The sequence below is a fragment of the Mauremys reevesii genome, unplaced genomic scaffold, assembly GCF_016161935.1.
Source record: "Mauremys reevesii isolate NIE-2019 unplaced genomic scaffold, ASM1616193v1 Contig3, whole genome shotgun sequence".
In the NCBI taxonomy this organism is placed as follows: Eukaryota; Metazoa; Chordata; order Testudines; family Geoemydidae; genus Mauremys; species Mauremys reevesii.
Window position 1 is genome coordinate 1,280,001 of NW_024100840.1, and position 26,621 is coordinate 1,306,621.

The following is a 26,621-nucleotide window of genomic DNA, read 5'->3' on the forward strand; positions in this document are numbered from 1 at the left end:
AGGGAGGAGTATAAACATATTGCTCGAGCATGCAGGGATGTAAGGCTAAAGCACAATTGGAGTTACAGCTAGCAAGGGATGTGAAGGGTAACAAGAAGAGTTTCTACTGGTGTGTTAGCAACAAGAAGAAGGTCTGGGAAAATGTGGGCCCCTTACTGAATGCGGGAGGCAACCTAGTCAAAGATGATATGGAAAAAGCTGAAGTACTCAATGCTTATTTTACCTCAGTCTTCACAGACAAGGTGAGCTCCCAGACTGCTGCACTGGGCAGCACAGTAGGGGGAGCAGATGAGCAGCCCTCAGTGGTGAAAAAAACAGGATAAGGGCTATTTAGAAAAACTGGACATGCACAAGTCCATGGAACTGGATCTAATGTATCCAAAGATGGTCAGGGAGTTGGCTGATGTGATTGCAGAGTCATTGGTCATTATCTTTGAAAATTCATGGCAATCAGGGGAGGTCCTGGACAATTGGAAAAAGGCAAATATAGTGCCCATCTTTGAAAAAGGGAAGAAGGAGAACCCACAGAACTACAAACCAGTCAGTCTCACCTCAGTCCCCAGGAAAATCATGGAGCAGGTCCTCAAGGTATCCATTTTGAAGCACTTGAAGGAGAGGAAGGTGATCAGGAACAGTCAACATGGATTCACCAAGGGAAAGTCAAGCCTGTCCATCCTGATTGCCTTCTATGATGAGATAACTGTCTCTGTGGATATGGGGAAAGCAGTGGATGTGATATACTTTGACTTTAGCAGAGCTTTTGATACGGTCTCCCACAGTATTTTTGCCAGCAAATTAAAGAAGTATGGATTGGATGAATGGACTATAAGATGGATGGAAAGCTGACTATTGACTAGATTGTCGGGCTCAATGGGTAGTGATGAATGGTTCAATGTCTAGTTGGCAGCCGGTATCAAGTGGAGTGCCCCAAGGGCTGGTTTTCTTCAACATCTTAATCGATGATCTGGATGGGATGGATTGCACCCTCAGCAAGTTTGCAGATGACACTAAGCTGGGAGAGAGGTAGATATGCTGGAGGGTAGGAATAGGATACAGAGGGACCTAGACAAATGGTAGATTGTGCCAAAATAAATCTGATGAAGTTCAACAAGAACAAGTGCAGAGTCCTGAACTTAGGCAGAAGAATCCCATGCACCACTACAGACTGGGCACAATTAGCTAAGCAGCACTTCTGCAGAAAAGGACCTGGGGATTACAGTGGAGGAGAAGCTGGAGATGAGTCAGCAGTGTGCCCTTGTTGTCAAGAAGGCCAATGGCATATTGGGCTGCATTAGCAGGAGCACTGCCAGCAGATCGAGGGAAGTGATTATTCTCCTGTATTCGCCACTGGAGAAGCCACATCTGAAGTATTGGGAACCCCCCATCTACAGAAAGGATATGGACAAACTAGAGAGAGTCCAGTGGAGGGCAACGGAAATGATTAGGGGACAGGGACACATGATTTATGAGGAGAGGCTGAGGGAATTGAGCTTATTTAGTCTGCAGAAGAGAAGAGTGAGGGAGGATTTGATAGCAGCCTTCAACTACCTGAAAGGGGTTTCCAAAGAGGATGGATCTAGACTGTTCTCAGTGGTGGCAGATGACAGAACAAGGAGTAATGGTCTCAAGTTGCAGTGGGGGTGGTTTAGGTTGGATATTAGGAAACACTATTTCACTAGGAGGGTGGTGAAGCACTGGAATGGGTTACCTGGGGAGGCGGTGGAATCTCAATCCTTAGAGGTTTTTAAGTCACTAACATTTTCTCCACCCCTTGAATCATTTTGGAAGCACTTTGTACCCTCTACCATTTTTCAGCTTAAAAAAAAATGTGACACCAGAACTGGATACACTAATCCAGTATCAGTTTGAGATATGCTGTAAACATGTAAACGCCTGTTACATACTCCAAGGATCACATTAGCCTTTTTTGCCACAGTGTAGGACTGGGAATTCGTGTTCAGTTGATTGCACACTGTGACCCCATAATCTTTTTCAGAGTCACTGCTTTCCTAGATCGTTCCTTGTTCCTAGAGTCCTTGTTCTTAGATTCTTTGCTGCACTTGGATGTATTATAATGCATTTTGTCTGAATAAGCCGAGCTTCCTAGTGAAACAGATTGCTGCGTAAGACTCATCATTATTTATGCCTCCACCAATCTTTGTGTCATCCACACATTTTATCTCAGTGGTTTTATATTTACTGCTAGCTATTGAATACAAGTATCAAATAATTTTGAGCCTATCCCCAGTCCTCACAAAAACCCTTCAGAAACACTCCCATATGACGATGATTCACCATTGAAAACTCCTTTTTGAGATTTGCCAGTTAACCAGATTTTAATCCATTTAACATGTTCTGCGATGTTGTATAATTCTAGTATTTTAATGAGAATGTCATGCAGTACCAAGTCCCATGACTTACAGAAGCCGAAGGATAAACATCATATTGTTTCTTTTATCAACTAAACTTGTAATCTCATTCAAAATGTATCCAGTTCTAGCATTCACATTAGAAAAGGGATGTTATAAAGTGGGTGAGGGTGCAGCAAAGAGCTACAGCAGGGATTTGAGGGCTGGATAAAATGCCTTCCAGTGAGAGATTTAAAGACTCAATCTGTTTAGTTTATCAAAATTAGTATCAAGAAGTGACTTGCTTACAGGGTATAAATACATTCATTTGGAGAAATTACTGTGTACCACTTTAATCTAGCAGAACATGAACCAATTTCTGAAAGTTAAAACCAGATAAATTCAGTTCAGAAATTAGGCACACCTTCGACAGTGAGTGTAATTAACCATTGGAACAAGGTCCCAATGGAAGTAGGGAATTCCTTGTTCCTTGATATTTTCAGATAGAGACTGGTTGCCTTTCTGGAACATGCTTTAGGTAAACACAATTTACTGGATGCAATACAAAGGTAACGGGCTGAAATTCTCTGCCTTGCATTATACAGGAGTTCACACCAGATTATCATCGATTATCTCTTCTGGCCATGTACACCTGTGACCCCATGCAACTATTAATGGAAATTAATGATTCCTTTTGTGAGTCCTCAGAAATCTCAGTCAATGCAGGTCAATGCTAACACACCACATCCTCCATTGTTTCTGTTCTCGTTTTCCGAAGAGACTGTCATATTGTTTTTTGTTACAGTTCTGTGATGATGTCAAATGCCCACTGGCTGCTCAGCTCTGACACCATAGTGGTGAGAGCAGCACCTTTCACATGTGACTTAAAATCCCTTTGTATCAAAGCACTTGGATGCTCCAGTGACCTGGATCTGAATTGTGATCTGAATCCAAACACAGGGAGGTTTGAAATCCCGACCCAAATCTTTAAACTGAAGCAGTCTGTAGTTTTAGTGCAAGTTTATATAAATATATTTTTTTAATTAAGAGAAATCTTAAACCCATCATCTCTACTTTATTATACATGCAATAACATAGTAAATCTGTCAAAATTCTTCCCAACAGGTGCACAAGAAAGCAGCCAAAGCAAATTAAAATTCATCCTTGTTGGTAAGGCAGGAGCTGGGAAAAGTGCAACGGGGAACACCATCCTTGGCAACAAAGTGTTTGAGTCCAAACTGGGGGCAAAGCCAGTAACCGAGACTTGCAAGACAGGGAGCATGATCTGGAATGGGAAGGAGGTTGTGGTTATTGATATGCCTGACGTATTTTCTCCAGAGGCCAGTGACACAGAAACCTTTCGAGAGATCAGTCGCTGTATCGTGCTCTCTGCCCCAGGCCCCCACGCTCTGGTGCTGGTGACCCAGCTGGGCCGTTACACTGAAGAAGACAAGGATGCAGTGAAGCGAGTACAGGAGATTTTTGGAGTTGAAGCCATGAGGCACATGATTGTCCTGTTCACCCGGAAAGAAGATTTGGGGGGTGACTCACTGAGGGACTATGTGAGAAACTCACATAACAAAAATCTTAAGGAGCTGATTCAAGAGTGTAATAACCGATATTGCGCTTTCGACAACAAAGCAACTGGAGCAGAGAGAGCCAAGCAGGTTAATGATCTGATGGAAATAACTGAGGGAATGTTGTTGGAGAATGGAGGCCGATGCTACACCAATGAGTTGTATTCTGAGGTGGAGCATATGGTGGATGGAGGAACTGAAGAAAAGTACAAGAAGATTGAAGAAAAACTGAGAGAGCACATGGCAAAACAAAAGACACCCAAGAAAGAGGCTATGACTACTAGACTACAAAACGTGTTTAGGAGACACCCTGGCTGTAAGAGTAATGACAGCAGCTCCCACCAGCAGCTCCCACCTTCCACTGATCTATGGAGGAAGGGGCCTGTACCACTGGGGCAGCCCCCAGGACAAGGTGTAAAAGGCTTATCCCACTGGGAGCAACTGTAGCCATCATCAGCCAACAGCAGGGAGCCAGGGGCCAGAACCTTCCCAACCTGCCATGTTATAACGACCCTTTTGGATTTCCCATTTTGGACTCTAAATCCAGTTCAATCACTGTGCATGAACAACCCACCCCACTGCCAATAAAGCCACCTGCCCTACAATATCGCTGCACCCCACCATGGACTCTATCCTTCTTCCCTACCTCTTTCCCTTGTTTTCCTCCTTAATTCGTTCCCATATTCCCATTCTCCCCCTTTTACCTCTGCTACACCCTCACATGCCCCCTGCCCCCCAGAAAGTTATTTGTTGTATGTAGCTATAGTTTGCAAACACCAAAATATGATCATATTAATCCTAATACATTGTTTTGTTTTGTTTATCTTTATTTGTATTTCATTAGCATGTCAGGGCTCCAATCAAGCATTAGGGCCTTATTGTGATGGATGCTCTGCAGTAAGAAGGCAGTCCCTGCCCCTAGAGCCAAACATGTGTCATTTTAATTTGTAACGGAGACAAGCTCATGGGGGTTATCCACAGTTAGCTGGGAGAAGATTGTGGTCTGTCTGTTCAGTGAAGGGTAAGTGACAGTACAGTGTGAGATGACATTGTGTGCATAAGGGTGAAAGGGTTTTAAAATGAAGCAGCTGTGATGTTCTTTCTGTAGAGTAAGCAAAGTGTGTGCGTGCAGGGCAGGTGTATGTAGCTCCTGGTCAGTACAGGGGAAAATCAGTATGCAAATATGTGTTATGTGTGTACTGGGGACTCACTAATAGAGGGGAGAGTTAAGGTTTCACGAGCATGTATCCTTCATGGGCATGTAATTCTATTTCCCCTATTTCATAAGCTTGAGTTCTGCAAAACTCAGTGTTCTGGAAGGGCACATCAGACCACTGGTCAATTTTCACTGTACTAATGAAGGTTTTTGTCAGTGAATTTCCTGGGGTGTTTTTTTTTAACAGAAAGAGAAATATTGTTGGTAGGAGGCAGTGGTTATTTTGGCAGCTATAATTATCATGTGGGCGTGCAGCTGAGATGCTATGGTGGGCAGGTAATAATGATAATATCTAGCTCTTTTCATCAGATCTCAAAGAGGGAAGTATCATTAATCTCATTGTACAGAGGGGAAACCTGAACACAAGAACAGCCACATTGGGTCAAACCAATAATCCATCTAGCTCAGTGTCCTGTCTTCTGACACTGGCCAATGCCAGGTGCCCCAGAGGGAATGAACAGAACAGGGAATCATCAAGTGATCCATCCCCTGTCGCCCATTCCCCACTTTGGGCAACAGAGACTAAGGACACCATACCTGTTCATGCTGGCTACTAGCCATTGATGCACCTATCCTCCATGAATTTATATAGCTCCTTTTTGAACACTGTTATAGTCTTTGTCTTCACAACATCCTCCGGCAAGGAGTTCCACAGGTTGACTGTCCGTTGTGTGAAGAAATACTTCCTTCTTTTTATGTAGTAAACTGACTGACTATTAATTTCATTTGATAACTCCTAGTCCTTGTGTTATGAGGTGTAAATGCAGCAAAGAATCCTGTGGCACCTTATAGACTAACAGATGTTTTGCAGCATGAGCTTTCGTGGGTGAATACCCACTTCGTCGGATGCAAGTGGGAAATAAGTGTAAATAACACTCCTTATCTACTTTCTCCACACTAGTCATGATTTTATAGACCTCAATTATATCCCTTCTATGGGTATGTCTACACTACAAGAGTAGTTCGATTCAACTTAAGTCGAATTTGTGGAATCGACCTTACGAAGTCGAATTTGTGTATCCACACTAAGGACACTAATTCGACTTTGTGAGTCCACACTAACGGGGCAAGCGTCGACTTTGGAAGCGGTGCACTGTGGGAAGCTATCCCACAGTTCCCGCAGTCACCGCTGCCCTTTGGAATGCTGGGTAGAGCCCCCAATGCCTGCTGGGGGAAAAAATGTGTCGAGGGTGGTTTTGGGTAACTGTCATCATTGAACCGTCAATCCCGCCCTCCCTCCCTGAAAGCACCTGCGGGCAATCTGTTCGTGCACTTTCCTGGTCAGTGACAGCGCGGACGCCACAGCACTGCGAGCATGGAGCACGCTGCAGTTATGGCCGTTTTCACCTCCTCGCACCTTATCGTCCACCTCTTCCACAGTCAGCTGCTGAGAAATTGGGCTACTTTTCAAAGGTGCTGCAAGCACTGGTGGACCATAGGGGACGTTTTACCAACATCAACGTCGGGTGGCCAGGCAAGGCTCATGACGCGTGTGTTTTCAGGAACTGTGGTATGTTTAGACGCCTGCAGGAAGGTAGTTTCTTCCCGGACCACAAAATAACTGATGGGGATGTGCAGATGCCTATAGTGATCCTCGGGGACCCAGCCTACCTGCTAATGCCCTGGCTCATGAAGCCCTATACAGGCGCCTTGGACACTGACAAGGAACTCTTCAACTACCGGCTGAGCAAGTGCAGAATGGTGGTGGAGTGTGCTTTCGGACGTCTCAAGGGGTGATGGTGAAGCTTACTGACACGCTCGGATCTCAGCGAAACCAATATCCCCATTGTTATTTCAGCTTGCTGTGTGCTCCACAATCTGTGTGAGAGCAAGGGGGAGACCTTTATGGCGGGATGGGAGGTTGAGGCAAATCGCCTGGCTGCTGATTACGCTCAGCCTGACACCCGTGCGATTAGAAGAGCCCAGCGGGAAGCGCTGTGCATCCGGGAGGCTTTGAAAGCTAGGTTCCTCAGCAAGCAGCGTGACCTGTGACTGTTCAGTTTCTTTACAGAGAAGCTGAACCTGCCCCTATTTCTTTACCCAGTTACTGTTGACTATCCTCTGCAGTTACATACCCCGTTCACCCCGTTTCCCCCACTTCCAACACACGTGTAAAAATAAAATACATGTTCCATTGTTACTTAACAAAGGTTTCTTTATTAATGACTTTGCGTTAAAGGGTTGAAACTGGGACACGGACTGTGCTGGGTAGGGTGTGCGGTGATGTAAAGACCGCCTCTAAACTCGAGGAATGACAGGCTCCTGCTCCTAGAGCGGTCTGCAGTGCTGGACTGGTTGTTTCAACGGAGCCTGCCATCCTCCTTTTTGGGACTCTGTGTGCAGGGGCTATGTGACCTTGTGGCGGAGGAGGACGGATACAGATTCCTCTGCTGCGTGACTCTGTGGTCCAGGACAAGGACCGCTGCATAAGATCTGTAACCGCCCTCCCACGCTACAAAGTCACGTACCCCCTCCGCACCCACACAGAACCTGGAAACCACCTCTCATACCGACCAGGGTGCCTATTGACTGCACTGTGTGTGTGACCTGCTGCTGATCCTGCCCCCGTATCTGTACCCTGGTAAAGGTGATTGTCCTGTGCAATTACCAACCCCCTTCTCCACCCGCCTCTTCAAACACAGTCTTCTGTAAAAAAACATGACGGTAACAGTAATTAACAGCAAAGTATTTTTAATAATTAACTAGACAGTTAGGGGATGAAACTGGGATTGGGGCTTGGGTGAGTCAGGAAGGGAAGGACTTCTCCAAATTTAGGGTATGAGAGCTTTTGGGTACTTGAGCACTCTGCTGGGGTGCAGTGACAGTTTTCACAGCCCCTGGCGCCCCTCCTGCTGGTTATTTTGGGTGAGGGCGGTATGGGACTTTGTGGCGGGGGAGGGCGGTTGCAGATACACTGCAGGGGGGCTCTGTCCTCCTGCCTGCGGTCCTGCAGAACATCCACAAGGCGCCGGAGCGTGTCCGTTTGCTCCCTCATTAGTCCAAGCAGCGTTTGAGTCGCCTGCTTGTCTTCCTCACGCCACCTCTCCTCCCGTTCGCTGTGTGAGCGCTGGTACAGAGAGAGGGTCTCCCTCCACTGGCCCTGCTGGTCTGCCTCGGCTCGGGAGCAGCCCATAAGTTCAGCGAACATCTCGTCCCGTGTCCTTTTCTTTCGCCGCCTAATCTTTGCCGGCCTCTGTGAGGTGGGTGCTGTGGCAGGTCTGGAGACAGTCGAAGCTGCGTGATGGGAAAAAGGGAGTGAATTCCTTGCAAAGATACATTTTTGCGAACAATGAACACAGTCTAGTCTGTGTCTGTGAACAAGACCATGCACAGTACCTATCTCATGCGCACTCCTGCTGCAGGCAATCCGGAAAGCATAAACTCTGCCCCTGTTCCACCCCCTCGCAATCTCCCCTGCCCCTTGGAATTCTGGGTTGAGATCCCAGTGCCTGATGGGGCAAAAATCATTGTCACGGGTGGTTCTGGGTAAATGTCATCAGTCATTCCTTCCTCCGGGAAAGCAACGGCAGACAATCATTTCGAGCCCGTTTTCCCTGGATTACCCGGGCAGATGCCATAGCATGGCAACCATGGAGCCCGTTTTGCCTTTTGTCACTGTCACCGTATGTGTACTAGATGCCACGGACAGAGGCAATTCAGCAGCGCTACACAGCAGCATTCATTTGCTTTTGCATTACAGCAGAGATGGTTATCAGCCATACTGTTCCATCTACCATGCCATTGTAAATTGGCAATGTGATGACGGTTAACAGTCCTACTGCACTATACCTTCTGCTGCTGTCATAGGTGCCCCTGGCCGAGATTAGCCGGGGGCGCAAAAGACAAAACTGGGAATGACTCCCTGAGTCAATCCCTCCTTTATGGTATCTAAAAATAGAATCAGTCCTGCCTTGAATATGGGGCAACTGTACTAGGGTTGCAGTGTATCAGAGAACTAGAGAGCACAGCCGCTCCATGTCAGATCCCGCAGGAATGATGAGCTGCATGGCATTCACAGGGGGTGCTCCTCCAACAACCCCACCTGTTGCTTCCCTCCTCCCCCAGCCTTCCCAGGCTACCGTTGCAGTGTCCCCTGATTTGTGTGCTGAAGTAATAAAGAATGCAGGAATAAGAAACAGTGACTTGTTAGTGAAATGAAATGAGGGGAAGGCAGCCTCCAGCTGCTATGATAGTCCAGACAGGACATTAAGCAGCGTGGGGGAGAGGAGACCAGCATCCTGCTGCTATGATAGTCCAGGCAGTACAGAATCTTTTCTTTTCACGTGAAGGGTGGGGGCTGATGGAGCTCAGCCCCCTGTTGCTATGATGAAGACGGTTAGCAGGCCGTCTACTTATGGGCTGATGACGACGACGGATAGCAGTCCTACTGCACTACACCATCTGCCACAAGGCTGAATATGAGGACGGATACCAGTCATATTGCACCATCAGCCACCCATGAGGCGGGGTGGGGGGAGGATGCTACAGTACAGTGCCGCAGCATCGCGTCTACCAGCAGCATTCAGTACACATAGGGTAACATTTAAAAGTGTCAGGAGACGATTTTTTTTCCTTTTCCTTCTGGGGGTGGGGGAGGGGGGTACATTGACGAGCTATGCCCTGAACCGCTGCAGACAATGTGTTTGACCCTACAGGTATTGGGAGCTCAGCCAAGAATGCAAATGATTTTCGGAGACTGCAGGAACTGTGGGATACCTTGCGTCCTCAGTCCCCCTCCCTCCATGAGCGTCCATTTGATTCTTTGTCTTTCCATTACGCTTGTCACGCAGCAGCGTGCTGAGTCTCTGCTACGCCGTCTGTCTGGAGATTTTTTAAAAATACTTTGGACCAGGCGTAACATTACAGTAATTCCCCTAATTAGATGCAGGAGTCGCCGAGCGAGATCGCCCTGAGGAGGGTCACTGAAGGAGATAGAGAGTGCATGCTGCGTGAAAGCCAGCACAAACCAGGGGCCTATGCTGCCATGCTCATGGAGGCAATGCTCCCTGAATACCTCATGAAAGCCTGGCGCGGAAAAGTGTGCTACCACGGACCACCCAATAAGGCAGCTCTCCCCAGGAACCTCCTGCGGAGGCTTTTCGATTACCTCCAGGAGAGCTTTGTGGCGATCTCCCAGGAGGATTTCTGTTCTATCCCCATATATATAGACCTCCTTTTCACATAGTTCAGATTCCTGTTACATTAATAATAAAAGTTTACATGTTTAAAGCACTTACCGACTGATCCTTCCCCTGATTCAGGGTCCGTGTTAACGGCTGGGGAGGGTTGGTAGGGGATCTCCATGAGGGTGATGAAGAGATCCTGGCTGTCGGGGAAACCAGCGTTGTAAGCGCTGTCGCCTGCCTCGTTTTCCACAAACCCTTCCTCATCTTCCCCGTCCGCGAACATCGCCGAGGAACTGGCCGTCGACACTATCCCATCGTCGGAGTCCACGGTCACTGGTGGGGCAGTTGTGGCAGACCCACCGAGAATGGCATGCAGTGCCTCGTAGAAGCGTCATGTCTGGGGCTGGGCTCCAGAGCGTCCGTTTTCCGCTTTGGTCTTGTGGTAGCCTTGTCTCAGGTCCTTGATTTTCACGCGGCACTGCGTTGTATCCCGGCTGTATCCTCTGTCTCTCATGGCTTTGGAGACCTTATCTTAGGTCTTTGCATTCCATTTTTTGGAGCGCAGCTCCGAAAGCACAGACTCCTCGTCCCACACACCGATCAGATCCAAGACTTCCCGGTCAGTCCATGCTGAGGCCCTCTTTCTATTTAGAGATTGCATGGACCCCTCTCCTGGAGAGCTCTGCATCGTTGCCAGTGCTGCTGAGCTAGCCCCAATGTCTAACCAGGAAATGAGATTCAAACTGGCCAGACAGGAAAAGGAATTCAAATTTTCTCGGGGCTTTTCCTGTGTGGGTGGTCAGAACATCCAAGCTCGGACTGCTGTCCAGAGCGTCAACAGAGTGGTGCAGTGTGGGATACCTCCCTGAGCTACTAAGGTCGTTTTGCATCCACACCTAGCCTAATTCGACATGGCCATGTCGAATTTAGTGCTACTCCACTCGTCGAGGAGGAATACAGAAATCGAACTAAAGAGCCCTCTAGGTCGAACTAATTAGCTTCCTGGTGTGGACGGGTGCACGGTTAATTCGAATTAATGCTGCTAAATTCGACATAAACTCCTAGTGTAGACCAGGCCTTAGTCGCCTCTTTTCAAAACAGAAAAGTCCCAGTCTTATTAATCTCTCCTCATACAGCAGCCATTCCATACCCCTAATCATTTTTGTTGCTGTTTTCTGAACCTTTTCCAATTCCAATATATCTTTTTAGAGATGGGTGGCCACATCTGCACACAGTATTCAAGATATGGGCATGCCATGGATTTATAAAGAGGCAATATAATGTTTTCTGTCTTATTATCCTAATGATTCCCAACATTCTGTTAGCTCTTTTGACTGCAGCTGCACATTGAGTGGATGTTTTCAGAGAACTATCCAAAATGATTTCTGAAAATCTAAGTACACTATATCCACTGGATCCCTCTTGTCCACATGCTTGTTGATCCCCTCAAAGAATTCTAGTAGATCTGAGGCACAGAAGTGAGTTGACCAAAATAACCAGGCAGGTCAGTGACAGAGCCAATAGTAGAGCCCAGTATTTGAGACACAGTCTACTGTTCACCCACTAGGCCACAGGATTTCTGTGCAATTCCTGAGTGCCCATCCCCCCCCCCCCCGTACAATTTGTACACCTTGTAATAGTGACATGAGACTAATGGTTCAGCTGTGAAATGTTTGGCATTTATAGCGGCTAATAGATCTGACAAATAATGGATTTTTTTGATCACTGACAGCTTAGAAAAATGTCATTTTCGGGTCGACCCCAAACATTTTTTTTAAGTTTTCAGCACATTGAATAGTTGAAGAATTTTCTGAGTCAAAGCAAATCAAAGTTTCAAATTTGTCTACCTGAAAATTTTTGCTTTGCTTTTTTAGGGATTTTGACAGAAGCTTAATGAAAATTCACAGCTGGGTGAAAGAAGATGGTGGGTGATCTCTTATATGATTACGGCACTCCCCTGGGATTTGAACTTGAGTCTCCCCTGTTGAATAAGAGTTCTCTAGCCACTAGGTATTCCAGTATATTGGCTGATATCACTGGTCTCCCTACTGTATGTTCCATTGTATGCATCTGATGGAAGCTTGTGCCCAAATAAATGTGTTAGTCTCTAAGGTGCCACAAGTACTCCTCATTCTTCCTGGGAAACTAGGCACCACAGGCTGTTCCACGGACAGAAGACCAAGTGATGTCTGATGGATCCTGGTGCACTATTCAAGCATGGAGGAAGTTCCGGGAAGCAAGGTGGATGCTTGTGTTAGAGAGCTTATTCCTTCACTCTCATGCTTCCCTGGCCCTTCTCGCATGAACAGAGAGCAACAATACCCGAAGTCCAAAGGTGCAAACAATTCGATGTTTATTGGGGTGAACTTCCAGCAAGCTGAAATCCAAGTTCCTTTTCCTTATTTCTGAATCCCAACTTACTTCCTGTTTGCCCCTAATTTATATAGTAATATTCTTAGCTAGACCTTAACCAATCATTTTACTGAAATTTAACTAACCAATCCTAACGTATTGTAACATGATTAGCTAACCAATTATATCCCATCACCTTCATTGGTTTACACCCAACAAAATTAATTATACAGCAGACAGAAACAATCTCAGAACCAGACAGAGACCACGCAAATAAACATACAAAACAATACAGAAGTGAGGATTTCACAACTGCATCTATACAGACATAAGGGTTCTCCAGCTGTGTCTATTGATAAGTGAGTTCTTACCAAACAGAAAACTATCAAACTAAATTTCCTTTTACGTGTTTTAGGCTCTTCCCTTTCTCTGGAGGTGATAGATCAAATCACCTTCCTAACAGCCCCAGATTGCCTTATTTTAATATGACTAGTTTGGAATGTGAGGATGTGACCATACATTTCCCAGTTTATGGCTGGCCTTTGCTGCTTAGCTGAAGAACCAGGCCTCAGACTGTCACAGTGAGAGAAGGCCCTTACACAGACAGACAGTGATTTTTGATTCTTTCTTTTATACCTCTATAACTAGCTAAGTGATAAGAATCAGAGGGGTAGCCGTGTTAGTCTGGATCTGTATTCACCCACGAAAGCTCATGCTGCAAAACGTCTGTTAGTCTATAAGGTGCCACAGGATTCTTTGCTGCTTTTAAGTGATAAGAATACACCTACATTCTTAAAGTACAGGCCTTTGCAGACAGGCCTGAATATCTATATCCTAACAGTTTGATCTACTGCTGAGACAGACCCTGAGAAGGTTCATCATACAGGGATTTAGCTGCCATTGGCTCTCCAGGGAGAGAGGGAATCCTGAGCAGGCTCCATCTCCCCCTGTTCTGTCCATGGCTAGACCAGGCAGAGTGATCTGAATTCTGAACATCTGGTCATCAGTCATTCTCTGGTGGAAGAGCCTCAGTGGCCATGTGGATGTGACACTCTGTACCTCAGAGTAGCATCTTGGAACCCCCATATTCACCACTGTCATGTAGTAAGGGTATGTTATGTACAAAGTATGCCTTGTGAGGTATTGTTTTAAAAGGCTTGATCTGTTGAACATTAATATCCTACTGGATGGTATGTGTTATCATTGTATGTGAAGTTATGAAGTTTTGCTCTGTGTGTGTTACTGAAGTATGTTGTGAGGTATGTCTTCTCACCTCCCCATCCCCCGCACCCAATTCAACACCTGGAGGAACATCTGAAAGACAAAGACTTTAAACTGGAGGAGGAAGTTCTAGACTGGAAAAAGGGTCCAGTCTGTGTACTGAGGAAGAGAAACCTGTCTGTAGCCTCTGTCGGGATGAGACACTGTTTGATTCAAATCCTGCTTCATTTGCAGAATTTGGAATGCAAATTTATTTTTATGTATTTATTTGATTTCTCTGCTTACTACTTCTAATCACAAATCTATCATTCTGTAGTTAATAAACCTGTTTTATAGTTTACCTACAACAGTGTGCTGTGGTTGAAGTGCTTGGGAAGTCTCAGTTCATTTTACAAAGGCTAGTGTCTGTCCACTGCTCACTGAGGGATGGGCAAACCGGGTAATGAACATACACTGGCCAGATGGTACAGTTCTGAGGTACAAGGCTGAGGTACAAGGCTGAGGAGCTGGGGGGAATTGGCTGGAGCCTCCCCATTGATGGATCATGAGTGGCTGGGAGATCATTGATGTACCTCAGTTGGGTGTGTCCCTGCCTGTGGATGGCTGTAAGTGCAGTACCTGCAAGAGGCTTGTAGCTTGACACAGCACCACAGTGTTCCCGGTTGGTGGGACAGAGGGCTCAGCGGTCCCTCAGTAAAGATTGAATCATAGAATATCAGGGTTGGAGGGGACCTCAGGAGGTCATCTAGTCTAAGCAGGACCAATCCCCAACTAAATCGTCCCAAGCCTGACCTTAAAAACCTCTAAGGAAGGAGATTCCACCCCCTCCCTAGGGAACCCATTCCAGTGCTTCACCACCCTTCTAGTGAAAAAGTTTTTCCTAATATCCAACCTAAACCTCCCCCACTGCAACTTGAGACCATTGCTCCTTGTTCTGTCATCTGCATCCCTGGGGCCCATCATAGTGGCCCATTCCAGATATGAAAATAATGCCCAACCCCAAGCCCATAGAAATCAATTAAAAGACTCCCCTTGATTGATGTCAGTGGGAATTGGGTCAGGCCTATATTAAGCAAATGAACAACTGCCTGGCAGCACAAACTGCAACCTTGCTGCAATGACTTGATGATACACTTGTCACAACTTTCTCCAAACGAAATGGATACAAAAATATTACCTCTAAGCAATCCAGATGCAGCAAAGGGAGTTGCCTTGTTAGACATTTTCTCTGTTAAAGCATCTATCCCCATGTCAGTACTCAGTATCTCAGCGAATTTCTGAATTAAAAAGAGCAAGGTGAGTGGTTACTTGGCTCCATAAAGGGACTTAGGCGTTGTGATGATGAGCATTGCAGAATCTAACTTGGAAGCACCTAGAGAATCATTGGGATCAACAGAGCCTGAGTTAGGTGCCCAGACTCCCTACACGCTGAATGGGAGGCAGGGGTGGCTCTAGCAATTTTGCTGCCCCACGCAGGGTGGCTCGCCGTGGGGGGGGGTGCTCTGGTTGTCGCTGGTCCCGCGGCTCTGGTGGACCTCCTGCAGACGTGTCTGTGGAGGGTCCGCTGGTCCCGTGGCTCCAGTGGAGCATCCACAGGCATGCCTGCGGGAGGTCCACCAGAGCTGCGGGACCAGCGGACCCTCCGCAAGCACGCCTGCGGGAGGTCCACCGGAGCCGCCTGCCGCCCTCCCGGCGATAGGCAGAGCGCCCCCCGTGGCATGCTGCCCCAAGCACGCGCTTGGCACGCTGGGGTCTGGAGCAGGCCCTGATGGGGGGAGAGAGGCACCTCAGAATGGGATCCACAAAAACCAGCATGCTAGATAGGAAGTCCTCTAAGCCAGCCAATGGGAAATGCTAATGAAAGGGTCATATCCTAAACCTTGCCCATCTCCGGGATTTAGGCACCTCCCTGCAGCCCAGCCCAGACTTAAGTGCCTATCACTGTTTGGAATGCACAGCTGAGAACCCTGTCGTGGAGTCAGGTGCCTCAACTATTTCCTACCTAAACAGCTGGGTGTGTGTGAAGACGGAGGGTGCTCTGACCTCTGGACTATTGGATTAGCTGATGTGGGTCTCCACCAATCACACTTGTTGAAGCCTTTGTATAAATAATTAAATATTAATTGGTCCAACTGAGAATGACTTCGTAGTCCAGTGGTTTGGGGACTCATGTGGGAGTGGAAAACCCCAGTTCAAATCACTTTTCCTCAAGCAGAGAGGGTGACTTAAGCCTGGGACTCCACAGCCTGGGTGAGTTCACTAACCATTGGATTAAATATTATAACAGAGCCCTGCCCTTTCCTTTTCTCCCATCCCCCCATATTTTATCTGGAGGGACTACGTATTTAAGTAGACAGAAGATTTGTGATACCTTTTAAACAGAAGCATGAATTAATGAGTTATGGGTCATAAATTAACTCTATATGTTAAGAAATATGTGAAAGCAATATAAGTTCATTGTGAATTAAGATGAGGATTTTAAAATATTTTTTACACCCACTGGTGAATTTGCAGATAAATCTGAAGTACCTTTGATCTCTACGTGTGTGTTTTGTGAAAAGAAAAGGTTGGGTTATTGTAATAGAATACAAAACCTGTGTTCACCCCCTACACACTATTGTAATATTTTTGTACAAAGTATGTCTTGTAAGATATCATTTGAAAATTCACAATTTGCTGTTCAGTATCATCCTGATAATATATGTGGCAACATCATATGTAAAGTTCTAAGATTTCCCTTTATGATGTTATTAACACATGTTTCAAGGCTCACAACCCTGCCCAAACAGAGGTTGGCAAACAGATCTGTTCTAAATAAAAGAATGGGTGCTCTGCTTCATTTGCATTTTAGCAGTAAACAGTGTCATCCAGCAAGAAGGGAAACACATAAAGTTGGAACAGGGGAGAAAAAGCCAGCAGGGAACATCCTTCCACATTGATTCATTGTCTTTTCAAAAGAGGGACTGAAACTATAAAAGGAAGGGACAAACACCCCCGAGACACCTCTCTCTCTGTCCATTGTATTCACTGCACCTGAAGAGAAAAAGGAAGCAATTTTGGACTTTGCGGGTATGGTCCTTGAACCACACATTTTGATCAATAAAACTGGTGAAAGAATGTGATGAGACACTTTGCTTGAATCTGATCTAGTTTGTTAAATTAGGCATTAATAAATGTTTTATCTATAGTTTTCTTGTGTCCACTTCTGACTTTTATGCCTTGTTGCTTGTACTCACTTAAAATCTCTCTTTGTAGTTAAACTTGTTTGACCTTTTAATCTGGTGTGTTTAAATTGAAGTATCTGAATAGCTTTTTTTAAATAATAAACAAGCATATTATATTGTTTAAGGAATAATACACTTCAAATATTGTGTACTGTCCAGGAGAAGGTTGGGCAGTGCAGGACATACATTTTGGGAGGGAAATCCAGGACTAGGGGTGTCATGAGTCTACCCTCACTTGAAACTGGGGGGTTTCAAAGTGAGGACCCGCATGCCACCATGTCAAAGGTCTCACCCCCACTTGGAACTGTTTGGCTCCAATGTGGGGACCTGACTTGGTTTTCCTCTAAACTAAAATCCTAGTTTAGATCTAGTAAGCTGCCACCACTCAATCAGGAAATGTGGATTGAGACACAGTCCTTCCCCAAAATCCTAGGGGATTCCAAGAGCCCCAAATCCATGGAGTTCTCACACCCAGGAGAAATAAACCATTCCCCCTGCTTCCTCCCCCCTCCCTTTTCCTAGGAGAGATACCGGGATCCAACTACAGAGGGATACCTCCCCCTTCTCTTTCCCTGAGAATCCACCCAAGGAAAGACCAAACAAGTCCTTAATAGAAAAGAAAAGAATTTATTAAAGAATAAAAAGAAAATACAGAATCTCTATGAGCCCAAGCTGGACACTCATAGGGTATAACCTTATCAATCTCTGGAGAGAATCCCCCTCCCCTTTTTTCAGTAAAAGCAATATCAGCAAACAGGAATAAAGCATTTCCCTTAGCAAACACACAATTGCAAATATAGAAATTAAATCATAAGACTAATTCGCCTTCCTAATTAATACTCACTATTAATTAGTAGAAACTACTCCAGGAGAACTTGGAGACATGACTGTCCTCTTTTAGATCCAAAAAGAGTTTTCTGAGCAAACAAGGAACACAGACAAAGGCTTCCCTCCACAGAGATTTGAAAATAATCTGTTCCTTGATTGGTCCTCTGGTCAGGTGTTTCTCAGGTTACTGAGCTTGTTAACCCTTTCCAGGGAAAAGAGACCTTAACCCTGATCTGTTTATTTATGACAAGGGGTATGTTGGGGTCAGCCTGAAGTATGGCCATGGCTGGTGAGAGCCAGGGTGTAACTGGTAGGCTGCAGTTACACACAGACATTCAGAGTGTGCCTTGGATGCTGGAAAGCTTTTTGTGAGAGGCCCAGGTGGGAGCTACTGTAGGAAGCCATTGCAAGGCTCCCAAGGTTTCAGGGCAGAGGTGAAACAGCTACTCAGTCTGGATTCTACCCTGTATGTCACACTTATGAATAATCAAGCTTAATTAAAATTGACATTTCAGTAATTAAGTATCTGTTTGAAGTCCTAAATGTCTCTGTTCACATTTACTTTGTTGAACTACCACTAATGGTGCTGTAGCATTTGCAGCAGACTGGCAGCATGACCTCAGTGGGCGTGGGTCAGCTTACTGAAGCGGGGGGGGGGTGCTAAAGATTGCAGTGTAAATAGTTGGGCTCAGCTGTAGCCTGGGTTCTGCAACTCTCTCCAGTTGTGGGGCAGATCCCAAACATCTACACACAGGGGCAGCTCTAGGAATTTGGCCGCCCCAAGCAGGGTGGCATGCCGTGGGGGGGGCGCGCTGCCGGTTGCCAGTCCCGCAGCTCTTGGGGACCTCTTTCAGACGTGCCTGCGGAGAGTGCGCTGGCCCCGCGGCTGGGGTGGACCCTCCGCAGTCATGCCTGCGGGAGGTCCACCCGAGCCGTGGGACCAGCGCACCCTCCACAGTCATGCCTGCGGGAGGTCCGCTGGTCCCGCGGCTCCGGTGGACCTCCCGCAGGCATGACTGCGGAAGGTCCGCCGGAGCCGCCTGCCGCCCTGCCGGCAAAATGCCGCCCCACGCGCGCGCTTGGCGTGCTGGGGTCTGGAGCCGGCCCTGTCTACACAACATTTTTACAGCCCCACAACCCAAACCTCAGCTGACCCAGGCCAGCCACATGTGTAGACGTTCCATAGCTCACTTGCCCAAGGTCAAACAGCAGTCTGTGTCAGAGCTGGAACCAGAACCTAAATCCCTCACAGCTCAGCCTAGCACCTAACTACTGCACCCTTCTGCACAAAACTTGCAAGGAGTGTATGTGGCATGGTGTCCCATTCATCTCCAGACTTCAAGCAGTCCACAGGAGAGGGGAATATCCAACTCCATTTGAGATTTTGGCCTGGCAGTGGCATATGCTAAAAACTGAAATTAGCATAGCTAATTGCTCATGGTAGTGAAAAATTCACACCTGAGCACTGTAGCTGTCAGGGTTCCCTCCCCACTCTGAACTCTGGGTACAGATGTGGGGACCTGCATGAAAGACCCCCTAAGCTTATATTCCACCAGCTTAGGTTAAAAACTTCCCCAAGGCAGAAATTCCTTCCTTGTCCTTGGACAGTATTGCCACCATCACTCATAATTTAAACAAACATTCAGGGAGGCCCTATCCAGTTGGAGCCCTATCCCCCAAAAAACATCCCCCCAAGCACCTTTACCCCCTTTCCTGGGGAGGCTTGAGAATAATATCCTCACCAACTAGTACAGATTAGCACAGACCCACACCCCTGGGTTTTTAGGATAGTGAAAATCAATCCAGTTCTTAAAAGAACAATGTTATTTAAAAAAAAAAAGTAAATGACTCACACCTGCAAAATCAGGATGGATGATAACTTTACAGGGTAAATAAAAAGATTTCAAACACAGAGTCTGCTTCCCAGTTACAAAACAGGAATCAAATTACCTGTTAGCACAGGGAAAATTCACAAGCTACAAAAAAAGATAATCTAATGCATTTCCTTGCTATTACTTACAATTTCTGTAATTTTAGATGTATCATTTGAAGATCTTTTTAGGAGCTGGGTTACCTGCTTGGTCTCTCTTTGTCCTGAGAGGGAACAAGACAAAGAGAGCTCAAATGAAACCTTCCCCTGCCCCCCCTCCAGATTTGAAAGTATCTTCTTTCACCATTGGTCCTTCTGGTCAGGTGCCAACTAGGTTAAGTGAACTGATTAACCCCTTATAGGTAAGGGGATTCTGTACCTCTGGCCAGGATGGATTTTATGTTACTGCATACATAAGGGTTGTTACCCTTCCATAGCTTTGTCGACCTAACCCCCAGAGTTAGATGTGGCTAGGTTGATAGAAGACTGCCGCTCAGGGAAATGCGGTTACTGCAGTGATGGAAAAAAAACCCTTCCATTGCTGTAGGAAGCAGCTAGAGTGCTATAGTTGCAGCATACCTATGGTGCTCTAACTCCCGGAGTGCAGATGTAATGCCGACAGACCCCAGTTGGTGGGATCAAACCTGCAATCTCTGGAGCTCAGTGCATGAGCCTCTACTGCATGAGGTAAAAGCCAACTGACTCTTAGCTAAGGCTGTAGAGCAGACTCATTTGATCTCTCTAAGTGGTCTCGGTGCCACTAGATGGTACTGAACACCACACCCAGAAGGTGTATGGGTTACACAGACATGACTTTCTGCTCTCTCCTATCCCACTCACTCCTACCATTGTCAAGAGGAGAGACCTTAGGAAATGTACAGGACAACCTGAGCTTGTGAAGGGACTGGGTGAGCAGGCTAGGGAAGGTGCAGCAGAGCAAGGAGGCTTTGGTGTTTCCAATTAACCTATTTTTAGTTGTTTCAGGTCTCCTTTTTCCAGCTAGGATCTGGCAGGGCGGGGGGAGTGATTGACATTTAACTGTCTGACAATTACAGGTGGGATTCATAAAACCTCCCATTGAGCTGAGGGATTCACTAAGGCTTTAGTTCTTTTAAATGTAACAGCTTATCTGACTAACTTCAGCATAGACACAATTTCTCATGTTGAGATCTCTCTCCAAGGAAATGGGCTAGATATGTCACTTTATAAAAGAGAACTATTAGGAGGGGGAAGGTGAGAGGGAAATCTAACCAGGGAAAGGGAAGAAGGAGAGATGCAAGAAACATGTTCCGGACAGAGGATGTTGTTTTCTATGGTCACACTCCTTGCAGAGGAGTCTTTTAAACTGTTAAATATTCTCTATGGACCAGCGACGGACCTATCCCTTACCCAGAGGAGATTAAGCACTTGGGGAGAGCTGGCTGCAGCCCTGCTGGGAGCCAGGTGTAGGGGCATGTGACAAAGTTCCTTCTCTGCATCAGTAGGTCCTGCGCTTCTTGGCAGTTTTGCTCACCTCAGAGGTTCATGGCAGCCCTCAGTTTGGACACTTTCGTGGCTCACATCTGCCATTCGTTTAGCTAGCCTCATCACTGGCCAGTATGGGGAAAAGAAAGAAGAACAATTCCCCCAGTCTCTATTGATCCACCTAGTGAGTTAGGGAATAGGCCAGAGTCCTTCCCCTCTGGTGGAACCTACAGTCCAGGTCAACTCCAATGGTATCAAATAGGGAGTTGGAGGAGATGGAGGTTTGGGGGGAACCCAGGCCCGCCTTCTGCTCCAGGTTCCAGCCCAGGACCCTGTGGATAGCAGCTGCCTAGAGTGTCTCCTGTAACAGCTGTGTGACAGCTACACCTCCCTGGGCTACTTCCCCATGGCCTCCTCCAAACACCTTCTGTATCCTCACCACAGCACCTTCCTGCTGATGTCTGATAACGCTTGTAGTCCTCAGTCCTCCAGCAGCACACCCTCTCAGCTCCTTTCTCCTCTTGCTCCCAGCTCCTTGCATGCACGCCTCACTGACTGAGGTGAGGTCCTTTTTAAACTCAGGTGCCCTGATTAGCCAGCCTGTCCTAGCTGATTCTAGCAGCTTCTTATTAATTGGCTCCAGGTGTCCTATGTGACGGTACCTCCCATAAGGCTTTATGGGAATATGACATAACTGGAATATGTTTTGTGCTGCCTGTGCCATGTAACATCTCTCTGTAAAGGTTATGGTCTACTATATCTATTCATCCTATTTGTACACATATATCGTTTTGTACAATGGGTGTTGTCCATACACAGTATAAGGAGAGGTAACTTATGTAACTGCCATCCTTGAAGCAATTTGTCCTGAATTGGCACTCTCAATTGGGTCCCACCAGAACCAGCACCGTTACACCCTCTTATTAGCATTTCCCATTGGCCGGCTTAGGCTATGTGCACACTACAAAATTCAAAGCACTTCCACGGCAGCGCTTTGATGTGTGAGCATGGTTGCGCCGCAAGAGCTGCAAGAGCTCCTGGTAATCCACCTCAGTGAGGGAATCAGCTCCGAGTGCTGGGAGCACCATTCCCAGAGCTCAGAGCCTGTCTGCACTAGCTCTTTAAAACACTGAAATTTGTTGTGCTCATGGGGGTGATTTTTCATACCCTTGAGCCAGCAAGTTAGAGCACTTTAACTTGCCTAAGGGGGCTTCCTGTCTTATATGGTAGTTTTTTGTGGATCACATTCTGAGGTGCCTGTCTCCCCTCATTCAGTATGTAGGGAGCCTGGCACCTAACTAAGGCTCTGTGGATCCCAGGGATTCTCTAGGTGCTTACAAGCTAGGTGCTGCAACGCTCAGCATAACAATGCCTAAGTCCCTTTGTGGAGCCAGGCCTAAGTGACCACTCTCCTCTCTATTTTTAATTCAGACATTCTGTGAGATACTGAGTATGGACGTGGGGATACACTCCCTGATGGATAAAATGTTTAACTGGACAACTCCCTCTATGCATAAAGGTACGAATTTTACCTGTTGTATTTGGAGAAAGTTGTGACAATTGTGTGATGAAGTGACTGCAGCATGGGCCCAAGTTATGCTCAGGCAGTTATTCATTCATTCAATATAGGCTTGACCCAATACCCATTGACATTAATCATGGGGAGTCTTTCCATGGATTTCAGCGAGCTTTGGGTTGGGCATTATGTTCATAGTTGGAATGGGCCACATGGCTCCCATAGCTCTCCCATTAGAGAATCATTGATAACCAGATGTTGAGAGTGTAGCTGACTCTGCCTGGTCTAGCCTTGGACAGAGCAGGGGGAGATGGAGCCTCCTCAGGATTCCCATTCTTACCAGAGAGCCAGTGACAGTTAAAATCCTGCATAATGAACCTTCCCAGCCTGCCCTCTCTGTGAACAAAGGAGGAGGAGGAAAATGGTGACTCAATAATTTCTTCCCAGGCAGATTCACGAGGGGAAGGTGGAATAGAATTCCCTAGTGGCATCCTCTTCAAGAAAAGACATGAAGAACATGAAGCTAACCTTGTGTGCCCTTGTTTCTGAGGGGAAGACTGATCGCCTGCTTTGATGGATTCAAAGATAATCTCCTCATTCTGTGTCCTTTCACAAGATTCTCCTCTTGCTGTCCCCTCCCACCATTCTTCCTCTTGTACCACTTGTAGTTCTGACCCTGTCAGTCTCTTCCCCCCATCCCAGCCTCCATCTTTCTCCCTCCTTTCTTTTCTTCTGTTCAATAAATCTGGTTTCAGCAACACACTTCTAGTTTCAGCTCCCCAGATACTCTCCCCCTCTCCTGCCATTTGTCTTCTACTGAGCTGCTGCACTCCTCACATCTCTGGGGGGACAACCTTTGATGCCTTCATGGTCATCTTATCCCTCTGTGTCCTCTCCCAGCCTTCATCCTCTTTCTTTCCATCTGTACCTCTGTAAAAAAGACAGCAGATGTAAGCTGCTTCATTGACAGCTAGCTGGGAGGGGGAAAGAGATTAATATAGAGCTATATCTATCTCATAAAACTGGAAGGACTTTGAAAGGTTATTGAGTCCAGCCCCCTGCCTTCACTAGCAGGACCAAGTACTGTCCCCTGACAGATTTTTGCCCCAGATCCCTAAGTGGCCCCCTCAAGGATTGACCTCACAGCCCTGGGTTTAGCAGTCCAATACTTAAATCATTGAGCCATTCCTCCAGATCCTTGGAGTGTTTATGTAAATACAGTTTGATTCTGCTTTGCTTAGCTCTATTAACTATTCAGCCGATGGAGCAGTGTTTTTCTCATTGTAATCAACTTACCTGGTGCTGCGTCACAAATTATGTTAGTACTGCATGCCAGGGTAGTGAAATATGGTTACCAGTGTGTAATTACTGTGGGAATACTGAAAAGCAGGACTTTGCTTAATCTGTTCCAAAGGAAGGGGTGTCACACAGCGAAAGGACCTCTTTAATCAGGGGCTGGACTGTCAGAACCTGGTGACAGTTAGAAGGGTGGGGAGCAGGTATTCTGGTCAGGAGGCTGCAGACCCTCCCCAGGACTATTCCCTAGACTGGTTTGACCTGTTCTCTCCACTGTTCAAAAAATAGATCTAAATAGGCTTCATTAGGAGCCTCTTTTGTTATTTTAATTGCAGCTCAATCAATTGCAGCTTAAACCAGTCATGGTAGAGCTGTGTTTCTGCCCTGCCTGCTAAGAGCTAAAATCACTGGAAGCTGAAATCACTTGAGATGAGGCAATATTTCTGTCCATCCTACAAAAGAGCTGAAAATTATTAAAGAGACTGACTTGCTGAGGTCACAGCCGAGATAGCAAGCAGGGTGGTAGTGGAGATGTGCAATGAGCAGCCATCAGGGCAGTGGCGGAGAGGCCAGTGGAGTGAGAAAGATACCTCTTAACCCCCGACCTCAGGTGGGAGGTGAACTCTGCAGATGCACTTCTGAACTCTGACCAAGGGCAGTAACTATGAGTCAGGTGCAAAGAAGGCTGGGCATGTGAAAGAAACTTTTGGGTTTCTTGATTTAAGAACCTGAGAGGGAAAAGGCACTGCCCAACCTACTTGGGATGGGTCTTTTATTCATGACTTTTGTTTATGAACCCTGTTTGCAGTGTTTTTCCAAATAAATGCCAAGTTATTTCCTCCTTTTATTAAAAGTTCCTTTTCTACACTCAGGGTATGGCTACATTTGGGAGTTACAGCGCTGGTCGTCCAGCTGTGCAAGGACAGCGCTGGTGTGTGGCCACACTCACAGCTACCAGCACTGCAGTGTGGCCACATTTGCAGCGCAGTTAGGAGTGATGCATTATGGGCAGCTATCCCAGCATTCAAGTGGCGGCAACGTGCTTTTCAAAAGAGTGGGGTGGGGTGGAGTGTAGTGTGACAGGGAGCGGGGGAGAGAGAGAGAGTGGATTTTTGGAGCTGACACTGTGTATCAGCTCCCTGCCTTGCAAAATCAGAAACTTTTCCCGACCCCTTACTCTTTAACTGCAAACAGCCTGCAGACCAGATAAGCAGCTGCCGACTCCCTTTCTCGCTGCTGTTTCTCTCGTCAACCAAAAAGCAAACACTCAGCCCCTGTGAATCAGGCAGGCAGGGGCATATCTCATTTTATTGTTCACAGATTGATCACAGCAAACAGGAGCTGTGTTTGTTTTTTTTAGATAAGCAGCTCCCGGAGCCCCGAGCCCCGCATTCACAACAAAACAAAGAGAGGCTGCATAACAAAACAAAGGGAATAATTTAGTTAAAAGCATTCTGGGATATCTCCTAATACCCTGGAGGCCAATAACAGCACTGGTTATACCTGAAGGTATTATACCACATCTGCAGTAGCACCAGCGCTGCACTCGTTATACCTGAAGCAAACCCAGGTGTACAGCCAGCGCTGCAGCCAGGGAGTTGCAGTGCTGGATGTGCCCTGCAGGTGTGGACAGTTACTAATTGCAGTGCTGGAAAGCCTCCACCAGTGCTGCAACTCTCAAGTGTAGCCATACCCTCAGATTCTATGCTTGCAAGTGGGGAATTATTGCCTCTCAGAGGTGGACAGAGGTGGTGTTTAAATCTCCCAGGTTATTGGGTGGGGGCCGTCTTGTTCCTCAGCATGGACTACAAATTCGTAGCAAAGGCCGTTTCTTTGCAGCTGAGGTCCATGCTGGTGGACGTGGTCCATCGCAACCAGACCTACACCATCTCGGCCCGTACCACATTTAACACTCTGTGTTTGATCTGGGATGTCTTGGAGCTCTGGCGTAGGGATGGTTTGTCATTCGCCCTCCTGTCCTGAGATCAGGAGAAGGCATTTGACAGCATGGACCATGTCTCCTGGGAACTCTGCAGGCATTTTGGTTCAGGCCCCAGTTTATGGGTTGTCTCCAGGTGTAATATGTTTCCATGGAGTGTTTGGTCAGGCTCAACTGGACCCTGACCAAACTGGTCATCTTCAAGTGAATGGTGCATCAGGGGTGACTGCTGTCAAGCCAGCTGCATATTCTAGCAATCGAGCTTTTCCTCTGTCTCCTCCACCAGAGGTCCAGGACCCGGGTGACATGGTCCAGGTGAAGGCTTGCCGGGCCATTTACTCAGCAGCCTCCTCCTCTCAGGTCAACTAGGTCAAGAGCTCTGGCCTGGTGGTCAGGGTCGGATGACAGGTGAGCTCCATCCCACCCGCATTTCAAGCCATTTGTTGGAGTGTGTGTCAGGAAGATGTGCTTATGAAATGGCACATGAAATTTAATGTGGATAAATGTAAAGTAATGCATATTGGAAAAAATAACCCCAACTATACATACAACATGATGGGGGCTAATTTAGCTACAACGAGTAAGGAAAAAGATCTTGGAGTCATCATGGATAGTTCTCTGAAGATGTCCACGCAGTGAGCAGA

General features: G+C 46.7%; 1 protein-coding gene across 1 annotated transcript; it reads left to right on the forward strand.

Annotated features, from left to right (window-relative positions):
* LOC120393761 (GTPase IMAP family member 1-like) lies at positions 1 to 26,346 on the forward strand (the record flags this gene model as incomplete). Its single annotated transcript, XM_039518259.1, has 4 exons — positions 1 to 29; positions 3,472 to 4,241; positions 25,807 to 25,935; positions 26,264 to 26,346. Coding segments are annotated over 4 exons (1,011 nt in total), but the record flags the coding sequence as incomplete, so codon positions are not given.
* Positions 26,347 to 26,621: the final 275 nt, after the last annotated feature.